The 15,894-nt window shown below is 39.7% G+C and overlaps 1 protein-coding gene across 4 annotated transcripts in view; it reads left to right on the plus strand.

Annotated features, from left to right (window-relative positions):
- Window positions 1-15,894, plus strand: part of ZDHHC2 (zinc finger DHHC-type palmitoyltransferase 2) — a 76,897-nt gene that overhangs the window by 18,901 nt on the left and 42,102 nt on the right. For all 4 annotated transcript variants that reach the window (XR_003677728.2, XM_028481967.2, XM_024131367.3 and 1 more), the window contains exons 2-3: window positions 9,173-9,199; window positions 10,384-10,478. Coding sequence is in view for 3 of the 4 variants with exons in the window: in XM_028481967.2 (XP_028337768.1) it covers window positions 9,173-9,199; window positions 10,384-10,478 (122 nt within the window). In the remaining variant the exon portion in view is untranslated. The remainder of the gene's footprint in view (window positions 1-9,172; window positions 9,200-10,383; window positions 10,479-15,894) is intronic.

Below are 15,894 nucleotides of genomic sequence, written 5' to 3' on the forward strand. Positions count from 1 at the left end.
AGAGGCCACGGCGGTGAGAGGCCCACGTACCACAAAAAAAAAAAAAAAAACAAAAAAACAATTAACAGTCTGTGCTAAGAAAGAAACAGTGTGTGGTGGTAAGGATTGTAGCTGGGTACTGGACAGGAGGCCCTCTATGAGAAACTGACCTGTAACTTGCAAGCTGAAGGATGATGCGGAGTGAGCCAGGAGTGGCAGCAGGTGAAGAGGGTGAAGACACTAAAGTTTAGTGTGTTCTGGAAGGTCAGCCTGTTTGCAGCTTAGCGAACAAGAGGATGAGCAGTGAGAAGTGATCTTGGAGAGGTGGGAGGGGCCAGAGTGCCTTGGCGCGCTGAGGCCTGAGTAAGGAGACTGGACTTCAGCGTAAACTCAGTGCAAAGTCACGGAAGGGTTTTTTTTTTTTTTTTTTTTTTTTTTTTTTTGCGGTACGCGAGCCTCTCACTGTTGTGGCCTCTCCCGTCGCGGAGCGCAGGCTCCGGACGCGCAGGCTCAGCGGCCATGGCTCACGGGCCCAGCCGCTCCGCGGCATGTGGGATCTTCCCAGACCGGGGCACGAACCCGCGTCCCCCGCATCGGCAGGCGGACCCGACCCTCAACCACTGCGCCACCAGGGAAGCCCCACGGAAGGGTTTTTAGTGAGCTGACATCAATTGACATTTTAAAAGAGACCATGGTTTTCTTATTGCAAAATGAGTGTTTAAGGAACCGTATGGGGATCTGACAAGGAATGTAGACTGCCTGGCGTGTGTTTGTGGTTGGGATTGTGAGGTCTGGCTTTTATGTAACCATGAGAACCCACATTGGAAGCCATGTGTTTTTGGGTCCAGGTGAATGTGAAGACTTACCCTTATTCTTTGTTTCTAGTCTGAAACTGCTTTCCTGTCCTTGACGAAACAGTTCCTACAAAACCACCAATTCTATTTGTAGAATGACTTTTGCCCCAAGTTTTGATTTTTATTTATTTATTTATTTAAAAATTTACTTATTTTATTTATTTATTCTTGGCTGCATTGGGTCTTTGTTGCTGAGCGCGGGCTTTCTCTAGTTTCAGCAAGTGGGGGGCTACTCTTCGTTGCGGTGGGCGGGCTTCTCATTGCGGTGGCTTCTCTTATCAAAATGGTCTAGCAGCAGTGTCACCAGTATTCATGGGAATCATTTGATGTATTTCTCCTACTGCCCCAATTTTGATCTCTAATACATTAAAAATGAACTAGTGCTTCTTGGAAAGTAGCTGAAAGGACAAAGGATTCTGCTTCAAGGGGTTTTCACTGGCCGGTTTCACCAGAGAATTCACTGTCAGTTCAACACAGCATTTCAAAGAGAGTAGTTAATTCTGTTAGAGTAACTTGAGTACCAAGAATTAGGGAGGGTATTGGTGACCTTGACAGGACTGATAGCAGTGAATGTTGGGGGTGCAGAACCACTTGGTGGTGGTCTAGGAAGTAACAAGAAATTAGGGGGTAGGGACTTCCCTGGTGGTGCACTGGTTAAGAATCCACCTGCCAATGCAGGGGACACGGGTTCGAGCCCTGGTCCGGGAAGATCCCACATGCTGCGGAGCAACTAAGCCCCTGCACCACAACTACTGAGCCTGCGCTCTAGAGCCCACGAGCCACAACTACTGAGCCCGCGAGCCACAGCTACTGAAGCCCGTGCGCCTACAGCCTGTGCTCTGCAACAAGAGAAGCCCGCGCACCGCAATGAAGAGTAGCCCCCGCTCGCTGCAACTAGAGAAAGCCGGCGCGCAGCAATGAAGACCCAACGCAGCCAAAAATAAATAAATAAATAAACAAATAAATTAATTAATTAAAAAAAGAAATTAGAGGGTAGAGGCAGTGCGTTTGGATGATTGTTAAAATAAGTTTTCCTGTGAAAGGGCCAGAAAAATGGGGTGGCAGCTAGAGATTCGAGGTCAAAGGAGAGATGTTAGGACAGGAGATATTAAAGTATATTTGTAGCACTATTCCTATTTTCATCTGAATTTTCTGAATCTGAGGGGCTTCTGTTTCTTAATTGAAAATGTTTTACTGTTTTAATGTCCTTGTTTTTTCTGTTAGTTTCAACTTCTAAGTAAAATGGCCTTGTGAACTCTAAGCTTTTTGAGCAGACAGGTGGAGTCTCATTTACCATTTTATCCTCAGTGGTGTAACTGTGGTAGAGTCAGTGACTGTTTTTCAATAAATGAGTTAAAGATAAGTAGAAAAAAATAGAGCTTGGCTATAAAGTTATCCTTCAGTTTCATTCATTAGAACCAATTCTTTACTTTTGGTGTTCTTCATTATCAGACTGAATATATGGGGCTAAGACATATCTGTGTCCGACTGCCCTAGTGGATTTATACAGAGAAGGTACTGTGTTTATGCAATAAAAGTAACTTATTCTTCCAAAACAGAGTTTGAATTTGAAGGCAAGAAAAAGAAAATTCAGATTAAGAAAAGAAATAAAAAATCACAGCAGTATACATTTGTGATGAAAACACCCCAAAAGCAGATTGTTCTGGAAAAAATTATGTAACTGTTCTTTGCTAATTTAAGGGGGAAAGTACTTTTTTTTTAACCTACTATGAAGGCTTGTTTTAGTATCTGAAGTTTTGGATTTTGGATGTACTTAGGACTAAAAGTTGAACTAGATTCAAGTTACTGACTAACAGTGGTAGGCTGCTACTTATCAATAGATAACATTTTTGACAGCAGACTCTCAATTGTATGATCACCAAAGCAAAATTTTAAAATATCAGTTGGTAAAATATAGGACTGGAAGGATCTTTGAGATGAGCCTTTGCTTTTAATCAAGATTGAATTTAAATCAATCTAGACTAAATCGGCTCTAATATTTTTAGAGCTCTTTAGAAAATAGGGTTGGATAGCATCCTTAGGGAATCATATGGGTGTATATATAAAGTTAATTTGAATAGGATTATTTGCAGTCGAGTTTTTAGAATATGACAAAGAATTTCATTATTGTTTTCCCTCTAGCAGATACATAAATTTAGTTTATGTAGTTACTTTGCTAGCTATAATTCCAATTTATTAATTTACAGTAAATAACGAACTTGGCTTCAGAACTTACACAGAAGATCAACACATGTCTTCTTAGTAAACTATTTCTAGAATAAAATTAGATTCTAGATGCAAGGTGTGATGATTAATTTTATGTGTCAACTAGGCTAGGCTGTGGTGGCCAGTTGTTTGGTTAAACACCAGTCTAGCTGTTGCTGTGAAGGCATTTTTTAGATGTGATTAACATTTAAATCAGTAGACTGAGTAAAGCAGGTTACCTTTGATAATGTAGGTAGGCCTCATCCAATCAGTTGAAGGCCTTAAGAGCAAAGACTGAGGTCTCCTGAAGAGGAAGCATCTCTGCCTCTAGTCTGCCTTCAGACCCAAGAATGCAACGTTAACCCTTCCCTGGCTCTCCAGCTTGCCAGACTGTTCTGTAGATTTTGAACTTGCCAACTCCCATAACCCTGTGAGCCAACCCTACAAATAGCCGTGTAAATGAATGTGTGTGTCTCTGTTCCAAAAAACTTTATTTACAGAAGCAGGTGGCTGGCTATATTTGGATTGAGGACTGTAGTTTACTGACCCCTGGATTAAATGACTGCTTGATAATTCATGTGGAAGAGATAAGTGAGGTATGCCTTTAATTTTTTTTTGTATTCATTTTTAAGGATGTTTACTCAAGTCAGGTTTGGACTAAGAAGCAGTTTTTCATCCTTTTGTAGATTAGGGGTTACTACTTTGGTTGACAGTCTGACTCTTCAGCTTTGGTTTTACCTGTTTTATTTTTGCACAAGAGTTTCTTAAAGATCAATACTACAACAAAAGTATCATGCATCAATTCTAAACTGATGGCTGACCAATCAGCCTTTTCTCTAATGCCCTGCTCTGTTTCTTAGAGGAATGATTAATGAGGGAGGAGGAGGGTTAGCAAAAAGGGTGGCCAGAAAACACAGCTGGCCGCCCGACCTACAAGTCTTGCAGTTATATTGACAGTTCCAGATTCCAAGATGTAATTCTTAAAGGCCTTCATTTTGCTCTTAGCAAAAGGAACATTCTTGCGAACACTGGTAATAATTTATCATTCCCACTTTCTCTCTTTCGGATCTTGCAACAAGGCAGAGTTCTTGTTGCCTAGTTGTACTGCACTTAATCTGGGAGGAGTGCTAAGTCCTGCAGGTAGATTGAAAGTTAGAGATCTCTAAAGCAGCATATTATCATTGTAGGCTATGGAACTGGAAAGAAATTAGGCTAATCCAAGATAAAATTAGGCAGTTAAGTTTTTGAAATGAAAATTAAAATCATGACCCATGGTGTTATTATTGTATGTATTTAGATGGTCACCATATGTATGAAGGGTAAATATTTTAGTGTAATAACAGCAGTGCTCTTATTCCCAAGAGTAAATTGCATCTAACTTTTTTGGAATTAATGTAAGATTTAGGCCTTTAAAAATAATCATTGTTCTTATTCATTAAGTTGAACAGATTGTGTCACATCCAAAATAGATCTTCTCACTTTTAGTGAAGTTCTCACATGGACTGACTGCCACATCAGGAATGAAGTTTTTATGTCTCATCATTACCCTGTGTAAGGATGGGTACCACCATTTTTGTTTATCACATTTCTGGAATGACACATCTGTATAAAAAGGCAAGATATGGAGATTTAAGTTACTTTTCACCTTTTATTTTTCACTTTGTAAAGTCTATTTTTAGTCAGAATTTTGCATTGATGTCTTTCAAAGGTCTGTACAAATACTACTTGTCTCTGTAATTTTTCTTCATTTGTAGTCCCCTTTCCTATATGTTATCTATTACAGTTAGTGTTTGCAAAATTAAATATCATGTATTATAATTGCTTGTATATTTGGGGGGCTTACTGTGTGCCAGGTGCTATGTTAGGTACATTACATGTATTACCTCTTTTAGTTCCACAACAGCTCTGATGATATTGCTGTTGTTATTACTACCCTCACTTCGTGATGGAATATGTAGAATCACTGTGTAAACCAGCAAGTGGCAGAAATAGGATGGAGCTTTGCCAGTCTTTATCCAGAGCCTTTGCTCTTTAGTTTGGTTGTGCTTAGTAAGATTCTTCTTCACTTTGACAAACTGAACTATTAAGAAGTAAAATACTAAGGAAGAGCCAAAATTAGGAGGGAAAAACCCTATAAACGTATAAAACCTTTCTATCTTCTTTTAAAGTTGCTTGAAGCCAAGTTGAAGCCAGTGTCTTCTTCAAGCTTTTAATTTTTTTAGAGGATCATGAACCACTTGGTCGTCTCTGTCTCCTTTGTGTAGTGAGGTATTGTCTTCACTTCTGGGGATGTATGCTAGCAGGCAGTACAGATAAGATTACTCTTGGTTTTGCAAATTACTAGTTGAGTTTCTACAGTGTGCTAAGATGACAGGTAAAAGAAATAACTTTGTTCTTGAAATTTTCAAGTCAACAGAAGAAAGAATTAACATTTCTCATAGGTGTGCTTTGGGATTCCACTTTAATGATTCAAATTAATGGTGTTTTCTTCTGTTTGTCTTTTTTAAAAAAGAAATTTATTTGTTTTATTTATTTTTGGCTACACTGGGTCTTCTTTGCTACGCGTGGACTTTTCTCTAGTTGCAGAGAGCAGGGGCTACTCTTCGTTGCAGTGCGCAGGCTTCTCATTGCGGTGGCATGGGCTCTAGGCTCACGAGCTTCAGTAGTTGTGGCTCGCGGGCTCTAGAGCGCAGGCTCAGTAGTTGTGGCGCACAGGCTTAGTTGCTCTGCAGCATGTGGGATCTTCCTGGACCAGGGCTCGAACCCGTGTCCCCTGCACTGGCAGGCAGATTCTTAACCACTGCGCCACCAGCGAAGCCCTTTCTGTCTTTTTTATTCGGTAAACATTTATGGGGCAGATGCTCTATGCCAGTTATTGTGCTTTAATAAGGAACTAATTTTAATAAGGTCCAGCAGAGCCCAAATCATAATATTTTTGTCACATGCATAAAAGTTTAAAATTGAAAATAAAAGAATTTCTCAGATAGAATTAACTGATGTGCTACTCATTGTGACTTGGAGTAAAGCTCATCTGCCTCCATTTTCTTTTAATAAAAATAGAAATAACTATATTAAATTACCTCAAAAGTCATTTTTAGAAAATATGTTAAAGATGGTTATAAAAGATTTGAAATTTCTATATGTGTGTAGTTGGAGAATAAGTATCAGCATAATTTTTAAATAGACCAAACTGAAATTCTGTGAAATAATACTGAATAAAACTCAAAATTCACATTAAAATCCAGTAGATTTTTGGAAGATCTGTCATAAATATGATCAGTATTGCTATTTAATTCTCATGTTGATGTAAATAGTGAAATTACATTTGACTTACCATCTATTTTTGACTTACCATCTATTTGACTTACCATCTATTTTTTCCAAAAATGAGTCTGTAGTTCCCATATATTATCTTTATATACATATATATTGGAAACATATGTGGCTAAATTATAACCTTTCCTTAAACAGTCATTTATGAACAAAATAGAAAATAACATTGTATTCTATGTGGTTTTGTCTGAGAAAGGAAATGTTGAAATGGACAACTCTTCCACTAAATTGAAAATTACAAGGTGAACCATTGACCTACTAAACAGGTAAACATGGTTGAAAGAACATTAATTTCCTCAAGATCATAAAGCAAAACCAAGTAGAGTCAATATATCTGTTCGTGAAATAGGTCAGTTTGAAAGTTTTGATACTGCTGTTTAATCAGGGATAAACCATAAGATTTTGCTAGTATTTATTGTCTTTTTTTTGCTGCACCATGCGGCATGTGGGGTCTTAGTTCCCCAACCAGGGATCGAACCTGCGCCCCCTGCCTTGGAAGTGCGGAGTCTTAACCACTGGACCAACAAGGAAGCCTCTATTAAGTCATTTGAAACTAGTTATACACAACTTTATTTGGAACATATGTAACAAATATGGGATTACTTCCCAGAGTACTATATAAAAGGCTCTCAATAAGTAAAAGAGAAGTAGACCAATGCGAAAGTGGTAATTTAATCAGAAGAGATAGGAAAAGCCAATCATTTTATTTTTTAATAAAAAATTTTTTAAAGTTCACTGGTAATCACGGGAATGAATACTAAAACAATGATTTTTTATTTTGGCCTAAAATGTTGACAAAAATTAAAGACATTTTACATTCATAGGAAATTGGATAGGCTCACAATTTTGGGGAGTGTAATTGATACAGCCTTTTCGGACTTTCACATTTAACTCTATAAATGTTATCAGAATTATTTACCATAAGCATGCATCCATGAGTAACTTGTTTAAATGAAAAAAAAAAAGATCTGTGAATTTTGAAGTACATTAAGAGAAAAACAAACTGTGAAAGGCAGAAATAGCTTTTTAAAAGATGTCCTTGAATGCATATCCAGTCAATATAATAATGGTCCAGGGCAAAAAACTTCTCACCTCATACTAACTGTACTTTTTCTTTTTTTTTAACGTCGTTTTGTTTTACTGTTTCAGTTCTGACAGCTAGAGTCATGGATTAGCAAATACATTTTCTTTAAAACACCAGCACCTCTGAAATGGTCATTAAGGGTCATTCCTATATAAGTGCACAAATGAATTAAAAGTGCTTTTGCATTTCATTGGATTAGCTGAAGGAGCAGAAATGTTGATCCAAGGAAGAACTGTAGTCCATTTTGGAGCACTTTGAAGACAGGGAAGTCAGAGCCTGGAGAGAAATGCATGAAGGGTGAGGTGGAGGTCAGACAGGAAAGACAAGGTTGGTCCTTCCTCTGACCTCACGTTAACCTCTTCACGTATTCTATGAGAAATTGCACCATGACTCTCGCCTCTGGTGGACAAGCGCACTTGTGGAACAGGCCATTTATAAGTCAAAGATCATCTGTGTCTGCCTGTCCCATCATGGGGATCAGAAAGGTAAAAGGAAACTGAGAGACCAGGAAATATTTAAAGGAGCCACATCAAGGTTGCTGAGAAATCGGGAAATCATCTATTTTTTAGGTGAAAAGAGAAGATACGAAGGTCTGCCATTTAGATTTTCTGTTTATTGCTACAGATTGGAAGCCTAGATTCCATAGGTAGAAGCCACAAGAGGCGCATTTCGGCACCCTCTGATCGTACAGTCATTCTTAAGAGCAGTCCAGAAAGGGGGTGGGCTGCTCTCCAAAACTGTGTCTCCTGCTCACTGTGGAAATGGCTAAACGGTAGCTCTCCTGTGAAGGAGGTTGGTCAGATCAGGTAATCTTAAAAGTCTCTCACAACATTACCCTCTGATTTCAGTGCTTCTTAAGGCAATGAAAATATACTCCAGGACAAAGGCCCAGAATACTGTACCCCTTGAAATAGCCAAGGAGGAACAAAACTACATAAATAAAGTCAAATCTTCCCTTGCTACAACTGAGATAGGCCAGAGCTTCCTAAAGACTTTAGTACAAATGGAGGATGACCACCACATGGGAAACAAAACAAGTAGACAATACAGAAGGCAAGAACACTGCCGGAGCGGGGCTTTTTGTCCCAGCTTGTTTGAGCTCTGTGGTCCCTGTCCTCAGTCTACCTGCCACCTTGCGGTGTTTACAGCAGCCCTTCAGGGATGGCAGTTTCTCAGGCACGTGGTCTGGGCCCCTTGTTGTACAGTAGGAAGCAGTTAGTCATCGGGCATAAGAATTCATCCTTTCAGAAATACGGCAAGAGAAGTGTATGCCGTGGACACAACATTTTTTTCCTTCTGGAGAGCTGACTCGGTGGTTGCCAGCTTATAAAGAGCCATTAGTGTCGCTGGCAGTGTGATGAGCTGGAGAGCTTTGATCCGAACTCTGTAGTTGGAAGGAAACCCGAGAAACCGACCGATAAAGGAGTAAGCCCCCCCAGGGCCACGCTTGGCGGGGTTAGTTTTCTGCGTGGGAGCCAGGGCTGGAATGCCAGCGGCGCCTGGTTGAGGGCGGCCACCCGCCTTCCCGCCCCCCCTCTCTCCCCCAGTGCTTGTCCCTCCTCTCAACAACGTTGAACAAATATTTAAAGAACGTTGGTTTGAAAAGGAGCCAGATTATTAACCTACTCAAGCGTCTTCCGTCTCTTGTCAGGCCCTCTGTTTGCCATAAGCTTCTTATAACCTATTGCCTGTCTCTTTTCTCTATTTATTTCTATAGTGTCCATGGAAAATATTGGCGAACAAGGTAAGATATATCACTGCCTTCAGTCTAAAATTTTAAAAATAGTTGGAAAAAACAAATAGCATTCATTTAGATTTGGTTGGAGTAAGTCACACTTGGAGAATGTTGGAGTCAGGATGGGTTACAGGCGTCTCATTCTCAGTCCCCAGACCGAATTCTCTCAGACGCTTGGCAGAGAACTTGACCCTGAAATGGCAGTCACTGTGCCAAGGTTCTTATGGCTTCAAGATACAGGAATATCAACAATCTCCTGTTTCAACTCAGAGTCTGACCCCATACCTGAGTCACCTATATAATTCATGAAAAATATCACTGTCTAGTCATCTCACACTGATTTAAGTGCCTTATGAGGTAGCTGAATGTTTTAATGGTTCTATAGTAGGAATATCAGCTTCTTTTACAAAGCTAAATTGCTGTTAAGGTTTAAAAATACCAAACATGCTATATTTTAAATTAGCATATTTTATTCAACTGTATCTTACACAAGTAAGTTATATATTAATGTATTATCCAGAATTAATCATTATCACTGTATAATTAATATTAATATTAATTTATCAATGATTTATTATTAATAAATAAATTAATATTAATTTATTGATATTATTAATGAATATTAAAATTAATATTTCCGCTTTTGCATAGGACTGCAAGACTAAAATACCACACAAAGTGTGTTTATGTACACTACCTTAAAAAAATATTCAGAATGCTTTTGTTAACAATTGTCCCATGTGATCAGTAAGAAACTTGAACTGTTCTTGGAGGAAATCTCTCTTTGTTCAGAAGATCTCTGTTTAAAACTACTGTCCTTGAAACAGGACCACCAGATTTGACTCGAGCTGAGCAAAATAGGCAAACAGCTCAAGCAGGAACTGCTTTTGCTATTCTTTGTTAGTGAAGCAAAGTTCTTACAGCCTGAATGTTTTAACATTCATTTAACACTTTGTTTATGATTTAAAGTTGCAGGCATAACTGCCTTATTTTTACAACTTAGGAGAGGTCCCCGTAGCCATTTTGCTGATAGATGGGCTTGTCTACAGATGGGAGGGTTCTAATCATGGGATAGTAAGTAATTAAATAATTAAATTATTTGGTTAGTTTAGAACAAGCAAATTTTTTGTGAATACCGTGATTTTAGTATGTACTTGCATTTTAAAGTGATCATTTTGTTTCTCTCATTATAGTTGTGTGCCTGATTGCTTATCATCTACTTTTTGCAATGTTTGTCTGGTCGTATTGGAAAACTATCTTTACATTACCAATGAATCCTTCAAAAGAAGTAAGTTAAAATATTAGTATGGTTATGTCCTAAAGATGGAAGTCTGTAATACTGATGTCTGAAGAATGAGTTTTATGTCTTTTTATTAATGTTGCAAACTTAGTGTAGTGGTTTTTTATATTAATGTGTTAATTAAATACTTGAATTTTCACTTGATAAATATTATTTTTGCACTGGATGAGTATTATACTTACAATATTAAATATGTTATATGTTCCATTTCTACTTTAGAGTCAGACACAAGGATGGATGGATGGATAGATAGATAAAAAGATAGAGCTGAAGGTAGACATATTTCTATTATAATTGTCATACTAATGGTGCATTAGTTGGCTGTCAGCCACCAGAAACAACAACAACAAATTAACGACTTAACTAATCTTCTCTACTTTCTTTTTTTAAAAAAATTAATTAATTACTTTATTTTTGGCTGCATTGGGTCTTCGTTGCCGCGTGCGGGCTTTCTCTAGTTGCGGCGAGTGGGGGCTGTGCATGGGCGTCTCAGCGCGGTGGCTTCTCTTGTTGCGGAGCACAGGCTCTAGGCGCGCGGGCTTCAGTAGTTGTGGCACACGGGCTCAGTAGTTGTGGCACATGGGCTTAGTTGCTCCGCGGCATGTGGGATCTTCCTGGACCAAGGCTTGAACCCGTGTCCCCTGCATTGGCAGGTGGATTCTTAACCACTGCATCACCAGGGAAGCCCAATCTTCTCTACTTTCAAAGTGTAGCTAGTCTACAGCTGTCAGGTACCCAGGCCCCTATCCTGTTGCTCTGACATGTGTAGCCTCCGTTCCCAACATTACCTCTTGGCCTAAAATGGCTGCTTCATTTCCAGCCATCATGTCTACATTCCAGACAGCAGGCCAGAGAAAGTAGAAGAGTGGAAGTAAATGTCCTTCTCTTTAAGGACTTTCTGGAAGTTGCTGATGCCGTTTCCACTTACATTTAGAACTTAGTTTTATGGCCACATTTAATTGCACAGAAGTCTGGAAATTTAGTCTTTATTCTCAATGGCCATGTTAACCACGTTAGAAGGAGTAGATGTTGGGAGACAACTAGCAGTTTCAGCTATAGAAGGTTTTAAATAGAGTTATATGATCAAATATGCATTTTGAAAAGATCATTCTGGCGAACTTTTTGTTTCTGGGTGTTTAATTCTGGTTAAATGTCCTTGAAGCAGAGGACTGTGTTTTACTCATTTTTATACCCTTGGCACTTAGTCTAGTACATGGTTGTTGAATAGAAATAAACTCTGCTCCAGTAATAATAATGTAGTTTTAGTAGGCTAACGTTAAAAAAAAGAAGTCTAGGCATCACTTAGAATTGTTTCCTGAAGTAATCTGTTTGAAATGCAGCTGTGGTCAAAAAGGCCAATAAATATGCTATATGAACTGGGAAAGGATATTAAAAACAAAACCACAGATATTTGCACAGTATTAATGGCACGCTTGGCCTAGAATGCATGAGATATAGACTTTTTTTCTTCTTCTCTCTCCTTACTTTTTTTCCTGCCTCTTTTTCCTCCCTCCTACCATGTTCTCTTCTTTCCTATCGTCTTTCTTACCCTCATCCTGGCCTTAGCTGTAGGTTTGAAGGAAAATGCTGACTTTTATCATAGGTCATCTCATCCACTCTGGTGGTTTGCCTGTGACCTCTGTGTTGACATGTCCCAGATCTGTTTCTAGCCTGACTTCTCCCACGAATTTCTAATTTATATATCTCCCTGCCAAACATAGCTCCTTGATCACTGCACTGACACCGCAAACACAACACATCTGAGACTGGAGCCACCACCCTCTCCTTCCCCAAACCGTGACTCATCTGTTTCTTCTACGGGTTAATGCCACTGCCAACCACATTGTTATTCGAGCCAGAAGCTTGGCATCCTTGCGCCTCCCCCAGCATCCAAATCCTGGAAATGTTTGCACTTCCTAATTTTTCTTTTTCAGTTCCAGCCCCTTTCTCTTTATTTTCCATCACTGCCCTAATTCAGAGTCTTGGTCATCTCTGTCATCTGAGACATTGCAGTCTTCTCTGTGGTGTCACCCTTGACAGTCTTGCCTGCATTCCCTTCGGAGAATTCTGCAAAAATCCATCCTTCACTCTGCTGCTTGTGTCTATTCAGTGACTCTGCCCATCCCACCGGGTGGAGGCCAGTCTCCCTAGTTTGGCAGTGATGACTCTTGTCCAAATTTCTGACTCCTCACTTCGTACTCTAGTAGTTCTTATGTACATGGTTTTCTGTGTACACCGTGCCATAATTTTCTTTCTAGAATATTCTTACCTCTTTTCTCATCAAAATAATTTTATTTTTATTTATAGTGGCAGCTCCTTCTTGGTCTCCTCTGCTGGTTCCTAAAGCATTGGATTATCCCAGAGTTCAATCTCTGGACCTCTTCTCTTATTTACCTACATTATGACTTTATATACCATCTCATTGCTTTCAAATTAATCATTAGCCTGATCCTCTCTCCTAAACTCCAGACTCCTTTCCAGCTTCCTATTTGGCATCTAATAGGAATTTCAAATTCAAATTCCAAGTACCTGAAAGTAAACCTCTGATTTTCTACCTGCTCCCCCAATCCTTCTATTCCTACATTTTTCCCATCTCAATAATGGCAGTCCCATCCTTCCAGTTGCTCAGGTCAAAATCTCGGAGTCACCCTTGGCTACTCTTTTTCTCTCAGACGCCACACCCAGTCAATCAGCACATTCTGTAGGCCATACCCTCAGAGCACCCAAGTGTTAGCTTGTGCCTGTCCGTGCTCCCACCGTGGCCCAAGCCACCAGCATCCCTGCTGGTACGTGTCCAGCATGCTCTCAGCACGTTTCCTTGCTTCTGTGTCTGCCCTCTTCTGTGTATTTTCAGCACAGCACCAGGTGATCCTTTCAAGACACAAGACAGTTCACATCGTTCGTCTGCTCGGAACTCTGCTGTCATAGCTGAGCTCACTCAGAGTAAAAACCTAATTCTCTACTGTAACCTAAAAGGCTGCACATGGCCTGGCCTCACACCACTTCTCTGACCTTCTGTGACCCTCTGTAATGCTGTTTTAGTCACATTGGTTTCCTTGCTGTTCTGTCAACACACTAAGCATGTGTCTCCTTCAGGGGCCTTGAGAGCTGCTCTTACCCCTTGATCTGGAACACTCTTCTCACAGATAACTGCATGGCCACGTCCTTCATTTTCTTGCTATCTCTGTGTCTCTGCTCAAGAGTACCTTTCAGGCATTCCATGACCACTTCCTCCAAAATAGCAAAACCCTATCCCTGCATTCCTTCTAAACCTTACCTTGCTGTATTTTTCTCTATGGCATATCATTCTGTAATTCATCTCATAGTCATTTTTTATACCATCCCTAGAATGTAAGCTGTACAACAGCATGAACTTTATCTGTTTTATTCACTAATCCATCACCAGTACCTGGTGTCTGAGCAGTGTCTGACCCTTAAAAAGTACTCAATAAATATTTGTTAAATGACTGAAAGTTGAGAAGATACGTGTATAGAGGCAGGTTTGTGTTTACAGCTTTGGCAGAAAGTTGAAGTGACTTCTGATTTCTCCCTAAAATTTATATGTGAGATCGACAACTAAGAATAATGGGGGAAGTAGGTTGACTGAGGTTTGGAAGAGCAGAGAAGGTTTGAAATAGCAGCTGGAGAGAGAGGAAAAATGAAATGATAAAAAACGAAGAATTGGGGCTTCCCTGGTGGCGCAGTGGTTGAGAGTCCGCCTGCCGATGCAGGGGACGCGGGTTCGTGCCCCGGTCCGGGAGAATCCCACATGCCGCGGAGCGGCTGGGCCCGTGAGCCATGGCCGCTGAGCCTGCGCGTCCGGAGCCTGTGCTCCGCAACGGGAGAGGCCGCAGCAGAGGGAGGCCCGCGTACAGCAAAAAAAAACAAAACAAAACAAAAAAACCGCAGAATTGAGGGAGTAGTGGAGGCTGATGACGGTGAATTTACAGTTCTGTACCAGGCCTTGTTGGGTGACTTTTGTACAGAAGGCATACACCTTATTTGATTCATATTACTGTAGGGGATGGATATTATTTATTACCATTTTACAGATGGAACAGCAGGCTTGAACATGAGCTAATTATCCTGAGGCATCAAGCGCTAGTATGTGGCAGAGCTAATAACATTCAAAGCGAAGTCCTTTTGACCATGGAGGCTGCACTCTTGTCACGATACCACGCTCTAGCATGAAGAGTGGACCCCACGTGGGGGGCTGTGGAGGGGACGTGTGCCAGGACATCAGTTGGCGCATGGAGGAAAAAAATAGCCAAACTTCTATTTATATGCTGTTCTTTTATGTTTCTCCTCTTTTAAAGTTTCTTATATAAGATACATACTATATTAGCTAATAGCACATCTATAAATAAGTAAATATGCATATATTGGCAGTGCAGTCTCAAATTATTTTTTACTGGTAGGGGTACATTATCAAAAGAGTTTGGAGACCATTGTCATGAAAGAGCCCTTGCTTGCTGGTTAAGAATCTTGGGTTATTCCATTAATAAAATGCAAGATCTTGGGCTTAGTCTTCTAATTGATTTGCAGCCAGAGACCCCTCACTTGTAAAATGAGGGTCTTGCACTTCAACTGACAGTAAGGTGCTCTCAAGTGCTAAAAATCTTTGGAAAATAGGACTAAAAAAGTAGGAGAAAAGATCATAGAAGAAAATAATGTAAATATTTTCTTGTCACTGTTCAGAGAATATAATTTTTCAATTCATAACATTTTCTCCTGATATTAAAGTAATATAACCATAGGAAATTATGTTTTGAAAACGAAGAGTAGGCAGAAAGAAAAAGAAAATTAAAAAAAATCCCATCACGCTAATTCAGCCAGTTTACATTCTGAATTTCTTTCTGGTTATTTTTCCTAGTGGTATTCAGAGCGCACATATTCCAATTTTTTTCATGTAATAGTTCTTCCTTGTTTTATTGTCATTTTTAATAACAATATGATATTCTCACTGAAACACTGGATTTTTAGCCCGATCCCAATTTTTCATGTTATAAACAGCGTTGTTAAAGTGTTTGTTCATAGAGCTTTACCCATATTTTGGGTTATTTTCCTTAATATAAATTCTCAGAAGTAGAATTACTAGATGAAGGAAACTTAAGTTACTTGCCAAATTGTTTCCCAAAATAATTACAGCAATTTCCAAAGCCACCAGTTTTTATCAGAACCTTGGCACTGCATGCTGTTCTTAAGAAAACTGTTGTGAATTTAATAGGCAAAAAAAGTTCTACATTTTAATTTGGACCTTTTAGATACTAGTGAGGTTATATTTTAATTTTTGTCCTAAGTCAAAAACAACTAGCAAGGGCTTCCCTGGTGGCGCAGTGGTTGAGAATCCACCTGCTGATGCAGGGGACACGGGTCCGTGCCCCGGTCCGGGAAGATCCCACAT

The sequence above is a fragment of the Physeter macrocephalus genome, chromosome 20, assembly GCF_002837175.3.
Source record: "Physeter macrocephalus isolate SW-GA chromosome 20, ASM283717v5, whole genome shotgun sequence".
Classification (NCBI taxonomy): domain Eukaryota; kingdom Metazoa; phylum Chordata; class Mammalia; order Artiodactyla; family Physeteridae; genus Physeter; species Physeter macrocephalus.